The sequence below is a fragment of the Oncorhynchus nerka genome, linkage group LG1 (genome assembly GCF_034236695.1).
Source record: "Oncorhynchus nerka isolate Pitt River linkage group LG1, Oner_Uvic_2.0, whole genome shotgun sequence".
NCBI classification, from domain to species: domain Eukaryota; kingdom Metazoa; phylum Chordata; class Actinopteri; order Salmoniformes; family Salmonidae; genus Oncorhynchus; species Oncorhynchus nerka.
In genome coordinates, this window is record NC_088396.1 from 46,267,097 (window position 1) to 46,290,226 (window position 23,130).

At 46.3% G+C, this 23,130-nt stretch overlaps 1 protein-coding gene across 2 annotated transcripts in view; it reads left to right on the forward strand.

The window, feature by feature from the left end:
• The first annotated feature begins 572 nt into the window (after positions 1 to 572).
• LOC115130418 (glycophorin-C-like) overlaps positions 573 to 23,130 on the forward strand; it is a 41,506-nt gene continuing 18,948 nt past the window's right edge. Inside the window, exons 1-2 of one of the 2 annotated variants that reach the window (XM_029661561.2) lie at positions 573 to 910; positions 4,464 to 4,679. In XM_029661561.2, the coding sequence (XP_029517421.1) occupies positions 4,598 to 4,679 (82 nt within the window). In that variant the 5' untranslated portion in view covers positions 573 to 910; positions 4,464 to 4,597. The remainder of the gene's footprint in view (positions 911 to 4,463; positions 4,680 to 23,130) is intronic. The other variant, XM_029661570.2, reaches the window with a different exon arrangement.

A 23,130-nucleotide genomic window follows, 5' to 3' on the forward strand; every position in this document is an offset into this window, starting at 1 on the left:
TGTAAACCCTCAAAACATGGTTAAAACTATCAATTTGATATCATGTATTGTAAAGAAACTGTAAACCCTCAAAACATGGTTAAAACTATCATTTTGATATCATGTATTGTCCATCCATGGATCCATAGCTCTGTTTAATGAATTTGAGAGAGGTTCAAATGTTCCAGTCATATCCCTCAGCTGTTTACCAAAACAATAGTGGGGTGACCCTTTGTTATTGCTCCTTCATGTCAGTTTGAGCCATCCTTGGATCCATAGCTCTGTTTAATGAATTTGAGAGAGGTTCAAATGTTCCAGTCATATCCCTCAGCTGTTTACCAAAACAATAGTGGGGTGACCCTTTGTTATTGCTCCTTCATGTCAGTTTGAGCCAACCTTGCCCCCGAATCGATCCCAGGGTTCTGGACTACATAACTCCCATGATGCATGTGTTTCTGCTCGGTCCACAGCCTTAACAGTCAACGGCAGTCCTTCACAGACTACATTTTGGATAGTCAATGCCCTACCCCTTCTTCTCCTCCCTCTTCCTGTCTCCTCCCTCTAGCCTACCCTGGCCTAAATGAAACTTGGGAATCATTTGCTTGTTGCTGGGAGGGGCCTCTCGGTCCATTGGTTGAGCAGAAGAGATCATTAGTTAGGGGATTGAGTTTACAGGCACTGGGGGGGGAAAGTACAGTTCACATGCTGCACAGCACACCCGGTTTTCAGGGCGAGATTTTTAAAAAGGAGTGTTGTCTACAGACAGTATTTGAGTGAACGGTATAAGGTGAAAGATTGGTGAAGAGGGAGGACTGACTGACTAAATATTCTGTTGCTCTGTTCTGAATAACAGTTTCTTCTTGGAGAGTGGAGTTAGAGAGTGTAGGCAGGAATTCTTGGAAACGTGGTGCTGTGCAGCTCTGGAAATTTGGTGAGTGCATGCTCCTTTTACGGTCCTTTGTGAAAACTACTTCTAAAGTATGTTTTTTTTTTTCTCCTCAGCATTGTCTTAATGCTGTTATAGGATCATTTGGACAGGGGCCGAGTGAGAACGGTCTGAGACAGCTCTGACAGATGACGTGTTGTCATAATAAAAGAGCCGCTGAAGGCAGAGATATACTATACGGTGACATCATAGCTATTATTGAAGGAGGAAATGACGAGGCAACTTGTTGATTGGTTGTTTACTCACACAAGCTGCCATTTCCATTTGGAGGTTTGTGACATCCACAAGACTCTTTTCTCACCTCAACATTGGTCAAAGTGTGCCTGTGTCTCCTCACATAAGACACTTCTGTTAAGTTATAATGGAGGCAGACAGTGGTATGTACAATAACCTACATAGGTCTATGCATCTATGATGCAGTAGTCTGCGTTTTTATGAAAACGAAAGTCAAACTGCCCTTTCAGCTCATGTGACAGTGCAGCTGGGTTTGACATCTGGTCCTCGTAGTGGCACCCAGTCAGCCGTTAGACACCAGACACTGAAAACGTTGTTCAAAATGACTTCTGTGGTAAATTAAGTTCAGAATGAATGCTTGGATTCTACAAGAGACCCTGGAGTCAAAACATTTTGATTGTTTACTAACATTGGTTGGGTACTGCAAGACTCTCCAAGACACAGAAGTTCTGAGATTAAATGATCCAGGACATTCGGTCCCAATCAAGTTGATTACTGTTACTGACATTTTCTGTGTAACCATGGTGATGTCAGAGCATCACACCTGCCGTGCGTGCTGAACCTAATGTTCTGTAGTCGCATCCGCTCTTACTTTCAAAGCACAAAGGCCAAAATATTAGACCGTTAGACACATTCATTATTCCTTTGAACAGAGGAAGCTTGATCACACAGAAGATCATCTATTGTGACATAAGAGAGGCTGACTGAGTAACATAGGAAGAGCAGTAGACAGGACAGACAAAACAGACAGGAGAGACGGCAGACAGGACAGACAGGAGAGACGGCAGACAGGACAGACAGGGGAGACGGCAGTCAGGACAGACAGGAGAGACGACAGACAGGAGAGACAGGACAGACAGGAGAGACGGCAGACAGGACAGACAGGAGAGACGACAGCAGGACAGACAGGACAGACAGGGGAGACGGCAGACAGGAGAGACGGCAGACAGGACAGACAGGAGAGACGACAGACAGGAGAGACAGGACAGACAGGAGAGACGGCAGACAGGACAGACAGGAGAGACGACAGCAGGACAGACAGGACAGACAGGGGAGACGGCAGACAGGAGAGACGGCAGACAGGACAGACAGGAGAGACGGCAGACAGGACAGACAGGGGAGACGGCAGTCAGGACAGACAGGGGAGACGGCAGACAGGACAGACAGGAGAGACGGCAGACAGGAGAGACGGCAGACAGGACAGACAGGAGAGACGGCAGACAGGACAGACAGGAGAGACGACAGACAGGACAGACAGGAGAGACGGCAGACAGGACAGACAGGGGAGACGACAGTCAGGACAGACAGGGGAGACGGCAGACAGGAGAGACAGGAGAGACGGCAGACAGGACAGACAGGGGAGACGGCAGACAGGACAGACAGGGGAGACGGCAGACAGGACAGACGGCAGACAGGAGAGTCGGCAGACAGGACAGACAGCGGAGACGGCAGACAGGACAGACAGGGGAGACGGCAGACAGGACCCGACAGGGGAGACGGCAGACAGGGGAGACGGCAGACAGAACAGACAGGGGAGACGGCAGACAGGACAGACAGGGGAGACGACAGACAGGACAGACAGGGGAGACGGCAGACAGGACAGACAGGGGAGACGGCAGACAGGACAGACAGGGGAGACGGCAGACAGGACAGACGGCAGACAGGAGAGTCGGCAGACAGGACAGACAGCGGAGACGGCAGACAGGACAGACAGGGGAGACGGCAGACAGGACCCGACAGGGGAGACGGCAGACAGGGGAGACGGCAGACAGGACAGACAGGGGAGACGGCAGACAGGACAGACAGGGGAGACGACAGACAGGACAGACAGGGGAGACGGCAGACAGGACAGACAGGGGAGACGGCAGACAGGACAGACGGCAGACAGGAGAGTCGGCAGACAGGACAGACAGCGGAGACGGCAGACAGGACAGACAGGGGAGACGGCAGACAGGACCCGACAGGGAGACGGCAGACAGGGAGACGGCAGACAGGACAGACAGGGGAGACGGCAGACAGGGGAGACGGCAGACAGGACCCGACAGGGGAGACGGCAGACAGGGGAGACGGCAGACAGGACAGACAGGGGAGACGGCAGACAGGGGAGACGGCAGACAGGACCCGACAGGGGAGACGGCAGACAGGGGAGACGGCAGACAGGACCCGACAGGGGAGACGGCAGACAGGGGAGACGGCAGACAGGACAGACAGGGGAGACGGCAGACAGGGGAGACGGCAGACAGGGGAGACAGGGGAGACAGGACAGACAGGAGAGACGGCAGACAGGACAGACAGGGGAGACGGCAGACAGGGGAGACGGCAGACAGGGGAGACCGGACAGACAGGAGAGACGGCAGACAGGGGAGACGGCAGACAGGACAGAGGGGGGAGACGACAGACAGGACAGACAGGAGAGACGACAGACAGGACAGACAGGAGAGACGGCAGACAGGACAGACAGGAGAGACGGCAGACAGGACAGACAGGAGAGACGGCAGACAGGACAGACAGGAGAGACGGCAGACAGGACAGACGGCAGACAGGACAGACAGGAGAGACGGCAGACAGGACAGACAGGGGAGACGACAGACAGGACAGACAGGACAGACAGGAGAGACGGCAGACAGGAGAGACGGCAGACAGGACAGACAGGAGAGACGGCAGACAGGACAGACGGCAGACAGGACAGACAGGGGAGACGGCAGACAGGACAGACAGGGGTGAGGGGGGTAAGTGGAGAGTTATTCAGCTCTCAAGAGTAAACTGTATATCTGACTGTTTGACTGTGATAAGGCTGGGCTCCATGCTTCCTCAAAGCTGCACTTCCTCTGTTTGTTAGAAAGGTGTTGGGTCAGCAGCAGGCTGCAGATACAGGGAAGCAGAGGGAGGGAGGAGGGATTATGGACTACGTCCAAGGGAATGGAATAGGATAGGTAGCCTCAGATTCTTGGTGAGCCACGACCCACTGTGATTTGATTGACAGTTTGGAGTGAGATACTTGCAAAACTTCTTAGATATTGTCTATTTAGAAATGAGAGGTGTGATCTGTTCATATACCTAAGTCTGGGACAGAACAGCATGATCTAGTGAGTGCAACAGCGCAAGTGTTTGTGTGTGTGTGTGTGTGTGTGTGTGTGTGTGTGTGTGTGTGTGTGTGTGTGTGTGTGTGTGTGTGTGTGTTTCAGTAGAAGTTTATTTCACCTATACCAAACAGGCTAAGAAGGATTGAGACATGAGTATACTATTTCCCCTGACTTCCATTTGATACAGAGAACCGAGTAACACCCCTACACTCCTCCTTCAGGATCCCCCTTTACCCTCCAAATTCCATCTCTCTATTGCTCTCTCTCTCTCTTTCTCCTTCTCTTCCTCTCCCTGTCAGCTGTCCCGCTCAATCCCCCTCTCCTGACGTCCTGCCTGACACCCGCTCTGCTCGACATGGAGAACTCCACGGCTGTGGCCTTTAACGCGACCCCGGATCAAGCGAAACCAGAAGCCATGACACAACTCATGCCAACCAGTGAGTATTCTTCCACGGTCAGGTCTGGTACCGTTGAACCACCACACACCACACCACTCTTTACCTGTCTGAGCTGCCTGGTGGCCTGGGTCTTGCAGATCAGAATAATCCCTAAGCATGCGTGACATTCCACAATGACTGACTTCTGCGTCATCTTCTGCCCCTGCACTGTAAAACACAAAGGAGAAGAGTTTGGAGTAGAAGTACTGAAACAGACTCGCTGTACTGTAACTCCTGACAACCCCCCATACTCCACATTGTAAAGCACATGACCACTGACCTTGTTGACCCCTGAGAGAGAGAACTCCTGAAGCATAACATGTATCCAACACGTGGTGGTCCAAGAGGCATGTTGAGTGCTGCTCGTATAACTGGGAGGTCAGGAGTGTTGCAATCAAGAAAAAAAAAGAAAATGAATGACAGCAAGCAGCTGTTTTATTTTACTCCGTTTTGTTCAGTTGAATTTGACAGGGGTTTTTTTTGTTCATTTTTTTTACTCCACCCATGTGTTTCCTGTCAAGAGCTGCCTTGTAAAGTGACCAAACATTGACAGAGCAGGAAGAAGAATGATACAATTGTTAAACTGAATGAATCATTGAATATGCTTTGACAGACAGGTTGCCACCTGCTATCAGACCAAATAGATGCTGGAGGTGTATGGTTATGTATAGAAAAATACCTGAGGCACACAAATATGAATATGCTTTGACAGACAGGTTGCCACCTGCTATCAGACCAAATAGATGCTGGAGGTGTATGGTTATGTATAGAATAATACCTGAGGCACACAAATATGGAGGAAAAGGAGGTAGATGCTTGTCTGTTAGAAATGCTTTCACTTTTCAAAGTCAGGGGGAGACTCCAGCTATGCTGTCCCTTGTGCATGCTACTGTTGTCTCCTCGGGTGTCGGGGAGAGGGAGCAGCCAGGCGATATGACAGGTGTGAATATAGACCTTCTCAGATCCCCGGGCCCTGGCCTGACAGCAAGGGACCCATTGCCAGAGAGGCAACTTGAAACCTGCAGGATAAAAACAGCTCTCACAACCAGGCACTTTAACACTGATGTTTAATGGGACTTTTATCTCTGATTTAACAAGGCGCAATCGCCTTCATGAGAAAAAATGTACACTCTCATTAGCGATGCAATGACAAACAATCAGTTAATCTGACTAGATATGAGAAGCAAAGCAAATTTCTCAGGCTTGTACCCTAGCATCCCTGGCTGAAAATGTAGTAGCCAGTTACCGTGTATATCCATCCCTGTGGGTTTCAGGATAAATGGTGGAACCACAAAGGGAGGCTGTGATTGGAATGTGGAGAACACTACCACGTCCGCCATTGGCTTTAGTCTCTCCAGCCAGTGCTTAGATCCTGTTTTCTCTCCATACATCATACTCTCAAACATTTAAGGTAATAATGTAATAGCAAATCTTATCACACAATACACCTGTAGGCTACACAATGACAGAGGCAGCTATAGGCCAAGGAGAGAGGGAAGCAAGTGCCTTTAGAATTTATAAATCGGTCTTTCAGTGTTCCTATTTTCTGTTGATGCATTTTTTTTTAAACTTCATTTTGGTAACAGAGGAGCGACAGCAGCAAATATAATGGTCTTCCCCTACATTACATGATTTACCTGTGCACAACTTATTATTTCTCCTCGTAACAGATTCATTTTACTCAGCACCCCCCCCCCCCCAAAAAAAAATATGTAAAATAATATTTGAAGGCTTTAAGATTTGATATTGTGGAGTAACTACTGACAGGAAGTCAGTGCATTAACTACTGACAGGAAGTCAGTGCATTAACTACTGACGGGAAGTCAGTGCAGTAACTACTGACAGGAAGTTGAAGCAAAAGAGGTCCGGTTATTTCAGAATCCATGGGAAAAAGACCCAACTTTAGAGACTCACTTTTGAGTGAGGATGAGTAACTCCCTCTGTGAAATGATCATGATTAAGCGAGCATAAAATGTGCCATCAAGCTTGGCTGCTGATGTTCCTAAAGTGCTATGGGGCAAATTGTAATGTTAATTGACAATTACATGCCACCATGCCTACAGGTTGAATCATTCCCTACCTATAGCACAGGGCAACGTTTGTGAACCTCAAATGAAGTAGATGTGTGTGGCAGTCATAACATTGCATTGGAGTCATCCTTGTGTAGTGATGTATCCTTCTCCGTACGACTGCAATATGACCTTGTAGGGGACATCTTGTTGCTGAGGTCAAATAAACAACTGGCAGAGTGAGGCATTCTGTTGTTTGTTTTTTACGTAAGGCGTTGAGTTTATAACTCCCTGACTGCACACACAACCCTGAATACAAGGTTGATTTAACCACACACAAAGGTGTATGTACATTTGATCCTCTATATGTATGCAGGACTGTTAACAATCCATTTGCTCAACAAGCACCAATTGTGGGCCAGGACACATTGAATAGGTGTTGAAGAATAATGATCTGTTTTGCAACCAGCTGGTAGTAGTTGTACAAAAGCAGTGTCTGTGAAGCAGCCAGTGCCTGATGTTTTTTGTTTGCAGAAACAGCTCTGCTGGCTGTCAGTCAGCTGGTCCGGTAGCTGTCAGTCAGCTGGTTCGATGGCTGTCAGTCAGCTGGTTCGATGGCTGTCAGTCAGCTGGTCCGGTGGCTGTCAGTCAGCTGGTCCGGTGGCTGTCAGTCAGCTGGTCCGGTGGCTGTCAGTCCGCTGGTCCGGTGGCTGACAGTCAGCTGGTCCGGTGGCTGACAGTCAGCTGGTCCGGTGGCTGTCAGTCAGCTGGTCCGGTGGCTGTCAGTCAGCTGGTCCGGTGGCTGTCAGTCAGCTGGTCTGGTGGCTCTCAGTACTCATTAGCCTACTATAGAAAATAGGCCCTCTATGTGTGTTATTGGTGCACGTAGGTACTGTACCATGCTAACTTTTTGCAACAAAGAACAGACATGGAGACATTAAATCAAATAAAATGTTATTTGTCACATGCCCCAACTACATCAGGTGTAGACCTTACTGTGAAATGCTTACTGACAATCCCTTAACCAACAATGCAGTTCAAGAAATCAAGAATTATATATTTTTTTTACTAAATAAACTAGTGAAAAAAAAAAGTTAAAAAGTAACACAGTAAAGTAATAGAGGCTATATACAGGGAGTACCTGTACAGAGTCAATGTGGAGGCTATATACAGGGGGTACCTGTACAGAGTCAATGTGGAGGCTATATACAGGGGGTACCGGTACAGAGTCAATGTGGAGGCTATATACAGGGGGTACCGGTACAGAGTCAATGTGGAGGCTATATACAGGGGGTACCTGTACAGAGTCAATGTGGAGGCTATATACAGGGGGTACCTGTACAGAGTCAATGTGGAGGCTATATACAGGGTGTTTACGGTACAGAGTCAATGTGGAGGCTATATACAGGGGGTACCTGTACAGAGTCAATGTGGAGGCTATATACAGGGAGTACCTGTACAGAGTCAATGTGGAGGCTATATACAGGGGTACCTGTACAGAGTCAATGTGGAGGCTATATACAGGGGTACCTGTACAGAGTCAATGTGGAGGCTATATACAGGGGGTACCTGTACAGAGTCAATGTGGAGGCTATATACAGGGGGTACCTGTACAGAGTCAATGTGGAGGCTATATACAGGGGTACCTGTACAGAGTCAATGTGGAGGCTATATACAGGGGGTACCTGTACAGAGTCAATGTGGAGGCTATATACAGGGGGTACCTGTACAGAGTCAATGTGGAGGCTATATACAGGGGTACCTGTACAGAGTCAATGTGGAGGCTATATACAGGGGTACCTGTACAGAGTCAATGTGGAGGCTATATACAGGGGTACCTGTACAGAGTCAATGTGGAGGCTATATACAGGGGGTACCTGTACAGAGTCAATGTGGAGGCTATATACAGGGGTACCTGGTACAGAGTCAATGTGGAGGCTATATACAGGGGGTACCTGGACAGAGTCAATGTGGAGGCTATATACAGGGGGTACCTGTACAGAGTCAATGTGGAGGCTATATACAGGGGGTACCTGTACAGAGTCAATGTGGAGGCTATATACAGGGGGTACCGGTACAGAGTCAATGTGGAGGCTATATACAGGGGGTACCTGTACAGAGTCAATGTGGAGGCTATATACAGGAGGTACCTGTACAGAGTCAATGTGGAGGCTATATACAGGGAGTACCTGTACAGAGTCAATGTGGAGGCTATATACAGGGGGTACCTGTACAGAGTCAATGTGGAGGATATATACAGGGGGTACCTGTACAGAGTCAATGTGGAGGCTATATACAGGGGGTACCTGTACAGAGTCAATGTGGAGGCTATATACAGGGTGTTTACGGTACAGAGTCAATGTGGAGGCTATATACAGGGGGTACCTGTACAGAGTCAATGTGGAGGCTATATACAGGGTGTTTACGGTACAGAGTCAATGTGGAGGCTATATACAGGGTGTTTACGGTACAGAGTCAATGTGGAGGCTATATACAGGGGGTACCTGTACAGAGTCAATGTGGAGGCTATATACAGGGGTACCTGTACAGAGTCAATGTGGAGGCTATATACAGGGGGTACCTGTACAGAGTCAATGTGGAGGCTATATACAGGGGGTACCTGTACAGAGTCAATGTGGAGGCTATATACAGGGAGTACCGGTACAGAGTCAATGTGGAGGCTATATACAGGGGATACCTGTACAGAGTCAATGTGGAGGCTATATACAGGGAGTACCTGTACAGAGTCAATGTGGAGGCTATATACAGGGGGTACCTGTACAGAGTCAAGAGTCAATGTGGAGGCTATATACAGGGGTACCTATACAGAGTCAATGTGGAGGCTATATACAGGGGGTACCTGTACAGAGTCAATGTGGAGGCTATATACAGGGGTACCTGTACAGAGTCAATGTGGAGGCTATATACAGGGGTACCTGTACAGAGTCAATGTGGAGGCTATATACAGGGGGTACCTGTACAGAGTCAATGTGGAGGCTATATACAGGGGGTACCTGTACAGAGTCAATGTGGAGGCTATATACAGGGGGTACCTGTACAGAGTCAATGTGGAGGCTATATACAGGGGGTACCTGTACAGAGTCAATGTGGAGGCTATATACAGGGGGTTTACCGTACAGAGTCAATGTGGAGGCTATATACAGGGGTACCTGTACAGAGTCAATGTGGAGGCTATATACAGGGGTACCTGTACAGAGTCAATGTGGAGGCTATATACAGGGGGTACCTGTACAGAGTCAATGTGGAGGCTATATACAGGGGGTACCTGTACAGAGTCAATGTGGAGGCTATATACAGGGGGTACCTGTACAGAGTCAATGTGGAGGCTATATACAGGGGGTACCTGTACAGAGTCAATGTGGAGGCTATATACAGGGGGTACCTGTACAGAGTCAATGTGGAGGCTATATACAGGGAGTACCTGTACAGAGTCAATGTGGAGGCTATATACAGGGGGTACCTGTACAGAGTCAATGTGGAGGCTATATACAGGGGGTACCTGTACAGAGTCAATGTGGAGGCTATATACAGGGGGTACCTGTACAGAGTCAATGTGGAGGCTATATACAGGGTGTTTACGGTACAGAGTCAATGTGGAGGCTATATACAGGGGGTACCTGTACAGAGTCAATGTGGAGGCTATATACAGGGGGTACCTGTACAGAGTCAATGTGGAGGCTATATACAGGGGTACCTGTACAGAGTCAATGTGGAGGCTATATACAAGGGTACCTGTACAGAGTCAATGTGGAGGCTATATACAGGGGGTACCTGTACAGAGTCAATGTGGAGGCTATATACAGGGGGTACCTGTACAGAGTCAATGTGGAGGCTATATACAGGGAGTACCTGTACAGAGTCAATGTGGAGGCTATATACAGGGGTACCTGTACAGAGTCAATGTGGAGGCTATATACAGGGGTACCTGTACAGAGTCAATGTGGAGGCTATATACAGGGAGGTACCTGTACAGAGTCAATGTGGAGGCTATATACAGGGGGTACCTGTACAGAGTCAATGTGGAGGCTATATACAGGGGTACCTGTACAGAGTCAATGTGGAGGCTATATACAGGGGTACCTGTACAGAGTCAATGTGGAGGCTATATACAGGGGGTACCGGTACAGAGTCAATGTGGAGGCTATATACAGGGGGTACCTGTACAGAGTCAATGTGGAGGCTATATACAGGAGGTACCTGTACAGAGTCAATGTGGAGGCTATATACAGGGGGTACCTGTACAGAGTCAATGTGGAGGCTATATACAGGGGTACCTGGTACAGAGTCAATGTGGAGGCTATATACAGGGGGTACCTGTACAGAGTCAATGTGGAGGCTATATACAGGGGTACCTGTACAGAGTCAATGTGGAGGCTATATACAGGGGGTACCTGTACAGAGTCAATGTGGAGGCTATATACAGGGGGTACCTGTACAGAGTCAATGTGGAGGCTATATACAGGGGGTACCTGTACAGAGTCAATGTGGAGGCTATATACAGGGGATACCTGTACAGAGTCAATGTGGAGGCTATATACAGGGGTACCTGTACAGAGTCAATGTGGAGGCTATATACAGGGGGTACCTGTACAGAGTCAATGTGGAGGCTATATACAGGGGAGTACCTGTACAGAGTCAATGTGGAGGCTATATACAGGGGGTACCTGTACAGAGTCAATGTGGAGGCTATATACAGGGGGTACCTGTACAGAGTCAATGTGGAGGCTATATACAGGGGTACCTGTACAGAGTCAATGTGGAGGCTATATACAGGGGGTACCTGTACAGAGTCAATGTGGAGGCTATATACAGGGGGTACCTGTACAGAGTCAATGTGGAGGCTATATACAGGGGTACCTGTACAGAGTCAATGTGGAGGCTATATACAGGGGGTACCTGTACAGAGTCAATGTGGAGGCTATATACAGGGGTACCAATGGTACAGAGTCAATGTGGAGGCTATATACAGGGGGTACCTGTACAGAGTCAATGTGGAGGCTATATACAGGGGGTACCTGTACAGAGTCAATGTGGAGGCTATATACAGGGGGTACCTGTACAGAGTCAATGTGGAGGCTATATACAGGGAGTACCTGTACAGAGTCAATGTGGAGGCTATATACAGGGGGTACCGGTACAGAGTCAATGTGGAGGCTATATACAGGGGGTACCTGTACAGAGTCAATGTGGAGGCTATATACAGGAGGTACCTGTACAGAGTCAATGTGGAGGCTATATACAGGGAGTACCTGTACACAGTCAATGTGGAGGCTATATACAGGGGTACCTGTACAGAGTCAATGTGGAGGCTATATACAGGGGTACCTGTACAGAGTCAATGTGGAGGCTATATACAGGGGGTACCTGTACAGAGTCAATGTGGAGGCTATATACAGGGTGTTTACGGTACAGAGTCAATGTGGAGGCTATATACAGGGGGTACCTGTACAGAGTCAATGTGGAGGCTATATACAGGGGTACCTGTACAGAGTCAATGTGGAGGCTATATACAGGGGTACCTGTACAGAGTCAATGTGGAGGCTATATACAGGGGGTACCTGTACAGAGTCAATGTGGAGGCTATATACAGGGGGTACCTGTACAGAGTCAATGTGGAGGCTATATACAGGGGTACCTGTACAGAGTCAATGTGGAGGCTATATACAGGGGGTACCTGTACAGAGTCAATGTGGAGGCTATATACAGGAGTACCGGTACAGAGTCAATGTGGAGGCTATATACAGGGGGTACCTGTACAGAGTCAATGTGGAGGCTATATACAGGGGTACCTGTACAGAGTCAATGTGGAGGCTATATACAGGGGGTACCTGTACAGAGTCAATGTGGAGGCTATATACAGGGAGTACCTGTACAGAGTCAATGTGGAGGCTATATACAGGGGGTACCGGTACAGAGTCAATGTGGAGGCTATATACAGGGGGTACCTGTACAGAGTCAATGTGGAGGCTATATACAGGGGGTACCGGTACAGAGTCAATGTGGAGGCTATATACAGGGGGTACCTGTACAGAGTCAATGTGGAGGCTATATACAGGAGGTACCTGTACAGAGTCAATGTGGAGGCTATATACAGGGGGTACCTGTACAGAGTCAATGTGGAGGCTATATACAGGGTGTTTACGGTACAGAGTCAATGTGGAGGCTATATACAGGGGGTACCTGTACAGAGTCAATGTGGAGGCTATATACAGGGGGTACCTGTACAGAGTCAATGTGGAGGCTATATACAGGGAGTACTTGTACAGAGTCAATGTGGAGGCTATATACAGGGGGTACCGGTACAGAGTCAATTTGGAGGCTATATACAAGGAGTACCTGTACAGAGTCAATGTGGAGGCTATATACAGGGGGTACCTGTACAGAGTCAATGTGGAGGCTATATACAGGGGGTACCTGTACAGACTCAATGTGGAGGCTATATACAGGGGGTACCTGTACAGAGTCAATGTGGAGGCTATATACAGGGAGTACCTGTACACAGTCAATGTGGAGGCTATATACAGGGGGTACCTGTACAGAGTCAATGTGGAGGCTATATACAGGGGGTACCTGTACAGAGTCAATGTGGAGGCTATATACAGGGAGTACCTGTACAGAGTCAATGAGGAGGCTATATACAGGGGGTACCTGTACAGAGTCAATGTGGAGGCTATATACAGGGAGTACCTGTACAGAGTCAATGTGGAGGCTATATACAGGGGGTACCTGTACAGAGTCAATGTGGAGGCTATATACAGGGGGTACCTGTACAGAGTCAATGTGGAGGCTATATACAGGGAGTACCTGTACAGAGTCAATGTGGAGCTTATATACAGGGGGTACCGGTACAGAGTCAATGTGGAGCTTATATACAGGGGGTACCTGTACAGAGTCAATGTGGAGGCTATATACAGGGGGTACCTGTACAGAGTCAATGTGGAGGCTATATACAGGGGGTACCGGTACAGAATCAATGTGGAGGCTATATACAGGGGGTACCTGTACAGAGTCAATGTGGAGGCTATATACAGGGGGTACCGGTACAGAGTCAATGTGGAGGCTATATACAGGGGGTACCGGTACAGAGTCAATGTGGAGGCTATATACAGGGGGTACCGGTACAGAGTCAATGTGGAGGCTATATACAGGGGGTACTGGTACAGAGTCAATGTGGAGGCTATATACAGGGGGTACCTGTACAGAGTCAATGTGCGGGTGTACAGGTTAAATAAGGTAATTTGTACATGTAGGTAGGGGTAAAGTGACTATGCATAGTAAAGCAAATATTCATGTCAGTGTAAATAGTCCGGGCGGCCCTTTGATTAATTGTTCAGCAGTCTTGTGGCTTGGGGGTAGAAGCTGTCAAGGAGCCTTTTGGACCTAAACTTGTCTGGCAATCCAGTTCTGCTTGGCGTGCAGTTGCAGAGAGAACAGTCTATGACTTGGGTGACTGGAGTCTTTGACAATTTTCTGGGTCTTCCTCTGACACTGCCTAGTATACAGGTCCTGGATGGCAGGAAGCTTGGACCCAGTGATGTACTGGGCTGTAATCACTACCCTCTGTCGTGCCTTACGGTCAGATGCCGAGCAGTTGCCATACCAGGCTGTGATGCAACCTGTCAGGATGCTCTCGACGGTGCAGCTGTGGAATTTTTTGAGGATTTGGGGACCCATGCCAAATCTTTTCAGTCTCTTGAGGGGGAAAAGGTGTTGTCATGCCCTCTTCACAACTGTATTGGTGTGTTTGAACCATAATAATTTGTTGGTGGTGTGGACACCAAGGAACTTGAAACTCTCGACCCACTTCACTACAGCCCCATCGATGTGAATGGGGGCATGTTTGGCCCTCCTTCTCCTGTAGTCTACGATCATCTCCTTTGTCTTGCTCATGTTGAGGGAGAGGTTGATGTCCTGGCACCACACTGCCAGGTCTCTGACCTCCACCCTATAGGCTGTCTCAGTTGTCTGTGATCAGGCCTACCACTGTTGTGTCATTAACAAACTTAAAGAGGGTGTTGGAGTTGTGCTTGTGCTTTACAGGAGGGGACTAAGCACGCACCCGAGGGTGCCCTTGTTCAAGATCAGCGTGGCAGATGTGTTGTTAACTACACTTACCACCTGGGGGTGGTCCATCAGGAAGTCCAGAATCCATTTGCAGAGGGAGGTGTTTAGTCCAAGGATCCTTAGCTTAGTGATGATTTTTGTGTTAAACACTGAGCTGTAGTCAATGAAAAGCATTCTCACATAGGTGTTCCTTTTGTCCAGGTGAGAAAGGGCAGTGTGGAGTGCGATTGAGAATGCATCATCTGTGGAGGTATGCAAATGGGTGTGGGTCTAGGGTTTCCGGGATGGTTTCAAAGCCCTTCATGGTTACCAACATGAGTGCTACGGGGTGGTAGTCATTTAGGCAAGTTACCTTTGTTTTCTTTGGCACAGGGACTATGGTGGTCTAATTGAAACCTGTAGGCATTACTGACTCGGTCAGGGAGAGGTTGAAAATGTCAGTGAATATACTTACCAGTTGGTCTGTGCATGCTCTGAGTACACGTCCTGGTAATCCATCTGTCCCCGTAGCAGCAACTTTATGTACAAAATAAGTTAAACAATGTGAAAAAGCACAGTTGGTTTGGAGGCCCTAAAATGGCAGCCATCATTTTCCCCAGATATGGAGGTAGAGCTATACCCCCGAACACTAACCCACGCACACTAACCTCTGTTGTAGTTCAGAGACCTTTATGTAGCATCTCAGACAGAGTAAGGAAAGGACACAGAAAAATGGAGACTCCATGAGGAGCAACCAGACGATGCACTTGACACATCTATGAAATTGCTTATTCCAGTTACTAATAAGCATTGTAGCAAGATCAAAGGTGTGGGGTTACACATCACCAAGTTCAATAACAAAATAGGCACCAGTAGCACAAATAGGATGCAAAGGGGAAGTTTATTAGGCATGTTCATACATGGGGAAAGAAGGGGGAATTCACCAATTACCTCACAGTCCACAAGCCGTTCTCTTTGTCTGTGCCGTTTTCCAGGGGTTCATCTTCACACTCGGGTCCAACAGTCCAGGTCACAACGGGCAATCACACAGATTTCATTATTTTTCTCTCACTCTTCATACCGCTCGTTTCTCTCACTCTTCACACCGCTCTTGTTTCTCTCACTCTTCACACCGCTCTTGTTTCTCTCACTCTTCACATCGCTCGTTTCTCTCACTCTTCACATCGCTCTTGTTTCTCTCACACTTCACACCGCTCTTGTTTCTCTCACTCTTCACACCGCTCTTGTTTCTATCAGTCTTCACACCGCTCGTTTCTCTCACTCTTCTTACCGCTCGTTTCTCTCACTCTTCACACCGCTCTTGTTTCTCTCACCTCCTCATCCCTTTATGCAGGCTGCTTCCTCCTTTATCCCCAAGCACTCCCTGGCTTAATTAATGACTCACAGCCTTTCCTTGTTGGGACAGGAAATCCATATAAGCGCTGGGGGCGGAGCCAGCTACCTGCAAGATATCGCTTAATTACCACTCCCCTCACCTCTCCCTGCCGTCTGCCACAGCATGACTGTAAAAACGATTAAATCTCCTTGAGTAATTTAAGCATTTTATGGTAGAGAGGGATGAGACAAAAGGTATGACAAATAAGTCTGATAAAAATAAACAAATACAAATACAAAGCAAATAAATACAAATACTCTACTTTCAAAAGAAAGAAGACAGGTGAAAAGAGGGAGAGAGAGAGTGAGAAAGGAGATGAGAGAGCGAGAGGGAGGGAGAAAGAGTGAGGGAGAGGAGAGGGGGAGAGAGAGAGTGAGAGTGTGAGAGAAAGAGAGTGAGAGAATTAGGCAGACAAAGATAGAGAATCAGAGAGTAACAGAGGGGAACAGTGCAGGCGAGGCTGAGAGAAAGCAGTGTTGTAAAGTAGTTAAGGAGGTATCTGTACTTTAATTTACTTATTATATTTTTGACAACTTTTACTTTCACTACATTCCAAGAGAAAATAATCTACTTTTTACTCCACACATTTTCCTGACACCCAAAAGTACTCCTTACATTTTGAATACTTAGCAAGACAGGAAAAAAAATCCAGTTTACGCACTTTTGAAGAGAACACGTGGTCATCCCTACTGCCTCTGATCTGGCAGACTCACTAAACTCAAATGCATAATTTGTCAATTATGTCTGAGTGTTGGAGTGTGCCCCTGGCTATCCGTACATTTTTAAAACAAAATGGTGCTGTCTACGTTGCTTCATTTAAGGAATTTTAAGTGATTTATACTTTTACTTTTGCTTTTTCTTTTGAGTATATTTTAACAATTATATTTACTTTTGATACTTGAGTATATTTAAAACCAAATACTTTTAGACTTTTACTCAAGTAGTTTTTTAAACTTTCTATTAAGGTATCAATATTTTTACTCAGGTATCACAATTTGGTACTTTTTCCACCACGAGAGTGCTGCAGAGATATATAGTTGAAGTCGGAAGTTTACATACACTTAGGTTGGAGTTATTAAAACTCTTGTTTCAACCACTCCACAAATGTCTTGTTAATTAAAACCTTTTTGGGCTAGGCGTGCCGCTAGTGCCCTAGCTCGACAACATCCGGTGAAATTACAGAGTGCAAAATTCAAAATACAAAAGTCGTAATATTAATCATTTGTGAAAATAAAAATGTCTTACATTGTTTAAAAGCTGAACTTTGTGTTACTCAAACCACTTTGTCAGATTTCAAAAAGGCTTGAAGGTGAAAGCGATTATCTGAGGACAGCGCACCGCATACACCAGCATTAAAAATATTTTCCAAACCAGCAGAGACGTCACAAAAATCAGAAATAGCGATAAAATAAATCACTTACCTTTGAAGATCTTCCTCTGTTTGCAATCCCAAGGGTCCCAGCTACACAACAAGGTTGTTTTGTTCGATAAAGTCCTTCTTTATATCCCCAAAAAGTTAGTTTAGTTGGCGAGTTTGATTCAGTAATCCACCCATTCCACTCGTTCAACATACAGACAAAGGAATCCCAAAAGTTACCAATAAACTTTGTTCAAACAAGTCAAATATCATTACTAATCAATCCTCAGGTACCCTAATATGTAAATAAATGATGACATTTAAGACGGAATGTAGTATGTCTAATTTGTGCATGACACATGTCATTTTTCCAACAATTGTTTACAGACAGATGATTTAACTTATAATTCAATATATCACAGTGGGTCAGAAGTTGACATACACTAAGTTGACTGTGCCTTTAACCAGCTTGGAAATATCCAGAAAAGGATGTCATGGCTTTAGAAGCTTCTGATAGGCTAATTGACATCCTTTGAGTCAATTGGAGGTGTACCTGTGGATGTATTTCAAGGCCTACCTTCAAACTCAGTTCCTCTTTGCTTGACATCATGGGAAAATCTAAAGAAATCAGCCAAGACCTCAGGAAACAGAATTGTAGACCTCCACAAGTCTGGTTCATCCTTGGGAGCAATTTCCAAACGGCTGAAGGTACCACACTCATCTGTACAAACAATATTATGCAAGTATATACACCATGGGACCATGCAGCCGTCATACCGCTCAGGAAGGAGACGCATTCTGCCTCCTAGAGATGAACGTACTTTGGTGCGAAAAGTGCAAATCAATCCCAAAACAACAACAAAGGACCTTGTGAAGATGCTGGAGGAAACAGGTACAAAAATATCTATATCCACAGTAAAAAATAATTCCTATATCGACATAACCTGAAAGGCTGCCCAGCAAGGAAGAAGCCACTGCTTCAAAACCGCCATAAAATAGCCAGACTACGGTTTGCAACTACACATGGTGACAAAGATCGTACTTTTTGGAGAAGTGTCCTCTGGTCTGATGAAACAAAAATAGAACTGTTTGGCCACAATGAACAAAAGTGGGAGGCTTGCAAGCTGAAGAACACCATCCCAACCGTGAAGTACAGGGGTAGCTGCATCATGTTGTGGGGGTGCGTTGCTGCAGGAGGGATTGGTGCACTTCACAAAATAGATGGCATCATGAGGGGGGGGGGAAATGATGTGGATATATTGAAGCAACATCTCAAGACATCAGTCAGGAAGTTAAAGCTTGGTTGCAAATGGGTCTTCCAACTGGACAGTGACCCCAAGCATACTTCCAAAGTTGTGGCAAAATGGCTTAAGGACAACAAAGTCAAGGTTTTGGAGTGGCCATCACAAGCCCTGACCTCAATCCTACAGAACATGTGTAGGCAGAACTGAAAAAGCATGTGCGAGCAAGGAGGCCTACACACCTGACTCAGTTACACCAGATCTGTAAGGAGGAATGGGCCAAAATTCACCCAACCTATTTTGGGAAGCTTGTGGAAGGTTACCCGAAACGTTTGACCCAAGTTAAACTATTTTAAAGGCAATACTACCAAATACGAATTGAGTGTATGTAAACTTCTGACCCACTGGGAATGTGATGCTGAAATAAATCATTCTCTCTACTAGTATTCTGACATTTCACATTCTTAAAATAAAGTTGTGATCCTAACTGACCTAAATGTCAGGAATTGAACTGAGTTTAAATGTATTTGGCTGAGGTGTATGTAAACTTCCGACTTCAACTGTAGGTAACTGCCAAAATAAAGGAAACGTGAGTAAATTTCGGATACACAGTGGTGTCCCATCCCTCCGATAGAGTTCCAGACATTTGTAGAATCTATGGCAAGGTTCATTGAAGCTGTTCTGATGGCTTGTGATGGCCCAACACCCTACACCGACACTTTACTGTATTTTGGAGTTTCTTTTATTTAGCTGTAGATTGAGGCTTGGATGTATGGGGTAGTTGGAGAAATCAATAACATAATAAATGAATATAACTGGAGTAAAAGTAAACAGTAAATAACCCTTCCTATCTTCTTGGAGCAGGATGTTGGCTTTGGAACCGCAGGGATTGGAGGTATTTGTCCAAAAGGGAATTGAGGAGAGATGGGGGAGTTCTAACCCAGTGTCGCGAGACGGGAGAGACCCAACAACAATCCCAGAGAGGCATCTCTGTAGTGTCTGTTTATCTTAGCCCCCCCAGAGTCTCCTCCCCCATCCCCCCAATCCCATCAGCTCAATGCTCCTGAGATAACAGGACAGATGTGCTGCCCCCAGCAGCACCAACTACCTCACACTCTCCCTCTCTGCCTCACGCTGCTGCTAGCTTCACACCAGGGAGAGCCAATCAGGGGCCTGGCAGGGAGGCTGGATGCTGGTCCTGGAGGATAGCTGTCCACTAAGTTTCCATTTCCCTTGGAGTGTCCGTCTGCCAGTTTCTGGAGACAGGAGAGGTGTTTAATTGATTCCAGCCATGGTAAAAAGAGACAACTCTGAGATGTTTATAGCACTCCCATGCAGTGTCAATCCCACTGTGAAGTGTCACACACATCACTATCTAAACACAAACTAAATATTATTAGTTATAACTAAAAGTTGGTTCAGATTTGATATATATATATATTTCAATTAATCAAATGAAAAGGGTTCTCCACGGTTGCAGAGTTGAGAAACAGTTAAATAGGTCTAAACCATGGCAGCAAACTTTCAAGGCTTTTCTCTGAAAAAGCAAAAGCCTTTGCCAGGCACTGAACCTATCTGCCACGGTCTAGACAGTTCTGTTTATCTATTTATCTGTCTCAGTCTCTCTCCCTGATGCACTGGTCTGTCTGTTTGTGTCTACAATAGTTAGCCCGGCAGAGAACAAACCTCTTTACACATCCTCATAGGCGGTAAGGCAACGTGGAGCACGGGACAAGGCACCATCTGTCCCTAATCAGCTTCAACCATGCCTGAAGCAAGTCATCTGATCCTGTCATAAGATTTCATAGCCATTAAAAAACTGGCACAGACCCTTCACCAATCCCCCTTTACCTGGTCCGCAATGCTGCTGCCTTTACACGACAAGGCAAGGAAGAACAGGAAACGGGAAAAGGGAAAGCAGTGTTCTACAGTTGCCATATGGTGGGAAGCGATAGTCTCCATTTTATATTCCAGACAGATATGACCCTCCAAGGCAGCCAGTAAAGAGAGGGATGAGTTCTCTGCAAACCAGGAAGAAAGAAGAGAAAGACACAGGGTGTGGTCGTCCAGAGCCTTCAGAAAGGATTCACACGCCTCGACTTTTTCCACATTTTGTTGTGTTACAGCCTGAATTTAAATGGATTTAAAATGGATAACGTATAGATTTTTGGTCACTAGCCAACACAAAATACCCTATAATGTCAAAGTGGAATAATATTTTTCAAAACGTTACAAATGAATTACTAATTAAAAGCTGAAATGTCTTGATTCAATAAGTATTCAACCACATTGTTATGGCAAGCTTAAATAAGTTCAGGAGTAAATATTTTCTTAACAAGTCACATTATTTTATTTTTTATAAAACATTTATTTGACCTTTATTTGACCAGGTAGACCAGTTGAGAACATAATTTACAACTGCAACCTGGCCAAGATAAAGCAAAGCAGTGTGACACAAGCAACAACACAGAGTTACACATAAACAAACGTACAGTCAATAACACAATAGAAAAATCTATGTACAGTGTGTACAAATGTAGAAGAGTAGGGAGGTAAGGCAATAAATAGGCCATAGAGGCGAAATAATGACAATTTAGCATTAACACTGGAGTGATAGATGTGCAGAAGATGATGTGCAAGAAGAGATAATGGGGTGCAAAAGAGCAAGAGGATAAGTAACAATATGGGGATGAGGTAGTCTAGTGTGCTATTTACGATTGGCTGTGTACTGGTACAGTGATCGGTACGCTGCTCTGACAGCTGATGCTTAAAGTTAATGAGGGAGATATAATACTCCAGCTTCAGTGATTTTTGCAATTCATTCCAGTCATTGGCAGCAGAGAACTGGAAGGACAGGCGGCCAACGGAAGTGTTGGGTTTGCGGGTGACCAGTGAAATATACCTTCTGGAGCACGTGCTACAGGTGGGTGTTGCTATGGTGACCAGTGAAATATACCTTCTGGAGCACGTGCTACAGGTGGGTGTTGCTATGGTGACCAGTGAGCAAGGCGGGGCTTTCCCTAGCATAGACTTATAGATGACATGGAGCCAGTGGGTTTGGCAACGATTATGAAGTGAGAACCAGCCAATGAGAGCAAACAGGTCGCAGTGGTGGGTAGTTTATGGGGCTTTGGTGACAAAACGGATGGCACTGTAATAGACTACATCCAGTTTGCTGAGTAGAGTGATTGAGGCTATTTTGTAAATTACAACGCCAAAGTCAAGGATCGGTAGGATAGTCAGTTTTACGAGGGTATGTTTGGCAGCATGAATGAAGTAGGCTTTGTATGCGAAATTGGAAGCCAATTCTAGATTTATTTTTGGATTGGAGATGCTTAATGTGAGTCTGGAAGGAGAGTTTACAGTCTAACCATACACCTAGGTATTTGTAGTTGTCCACATATTCTAAGTCAGAACTGTCTAGAGTAGTGATGCTAGTCGGGCGAGAGGGTGCGGGCAGCAATCGGTTGAAGAGCATGCGCTTAGTTTTACTTGCATTTAAAAGCAGTTGGAGGTCACGGAAGGATTGTTTTATGACATTGAAGCTCGTTTAGAGGTTTGTTAGCACAGTGTCCAAAGAAGGGCCAGAAATATACAGAAGGGTGTCGTCTACGTAGAGGTGGATCAGAGAATCACCAGCAGCAAGAGCGACATCGTTGATATATACAGAGAAAAGAGTCGGCCCGAGAATTGAACCCTGTGGCACCCCCATAGAGACTGCCAGAGGTCCAGACAACAGGCCTTCAAATTTGACACACTGAACTCTATCCCGAGTATACTCGCCAATGTCCAGTCTCTTGACAACAAGGTACATGAAACTCGAGCAAGGGTAGCCTTCCAGAGAGACATCAGAGATTGTAACATTCTTTGTTTCACGGAAACATGGCTCACCCGGGATACGTTTTCAGAGTCGGTACAGCCACCCGGTTTCTTCACGCATCGTGCCTCCAGAAACAAACATTGTTCTGGTAAGAAGAAGGGTGGGGGTATAAGCCTTATGATTAACGAGTCGTGGTGTGATCATAACAACATACAGGAACTCAAGTCATTTTGTTCACCTGACCCAGAATTCCCTACGATCAAATGCCAACCGCATTATCTACCAGGAGAATTCTCTTCGATTACAATCACAGCCGTGTATGCCTCGACGGCCCTGAAAGAAACTGTAAACCACATATCCTGAAGCTGCATTTTTGTAGCTGGAGATTTAAAGAAGGCTAATCTGAAAACAAGGCTCCCTTAATTTTATCAGCATATCGAATGCGCGACCCGGGCTGGCAACACCCTGGATCAGTGCTACTGTAATTTCCGCGATGCATACAAAGCCCTCCCTCGCCCTCCTTTCGGCAAATCTGACCACGACTCCATTTTGTTACTCCCAGCC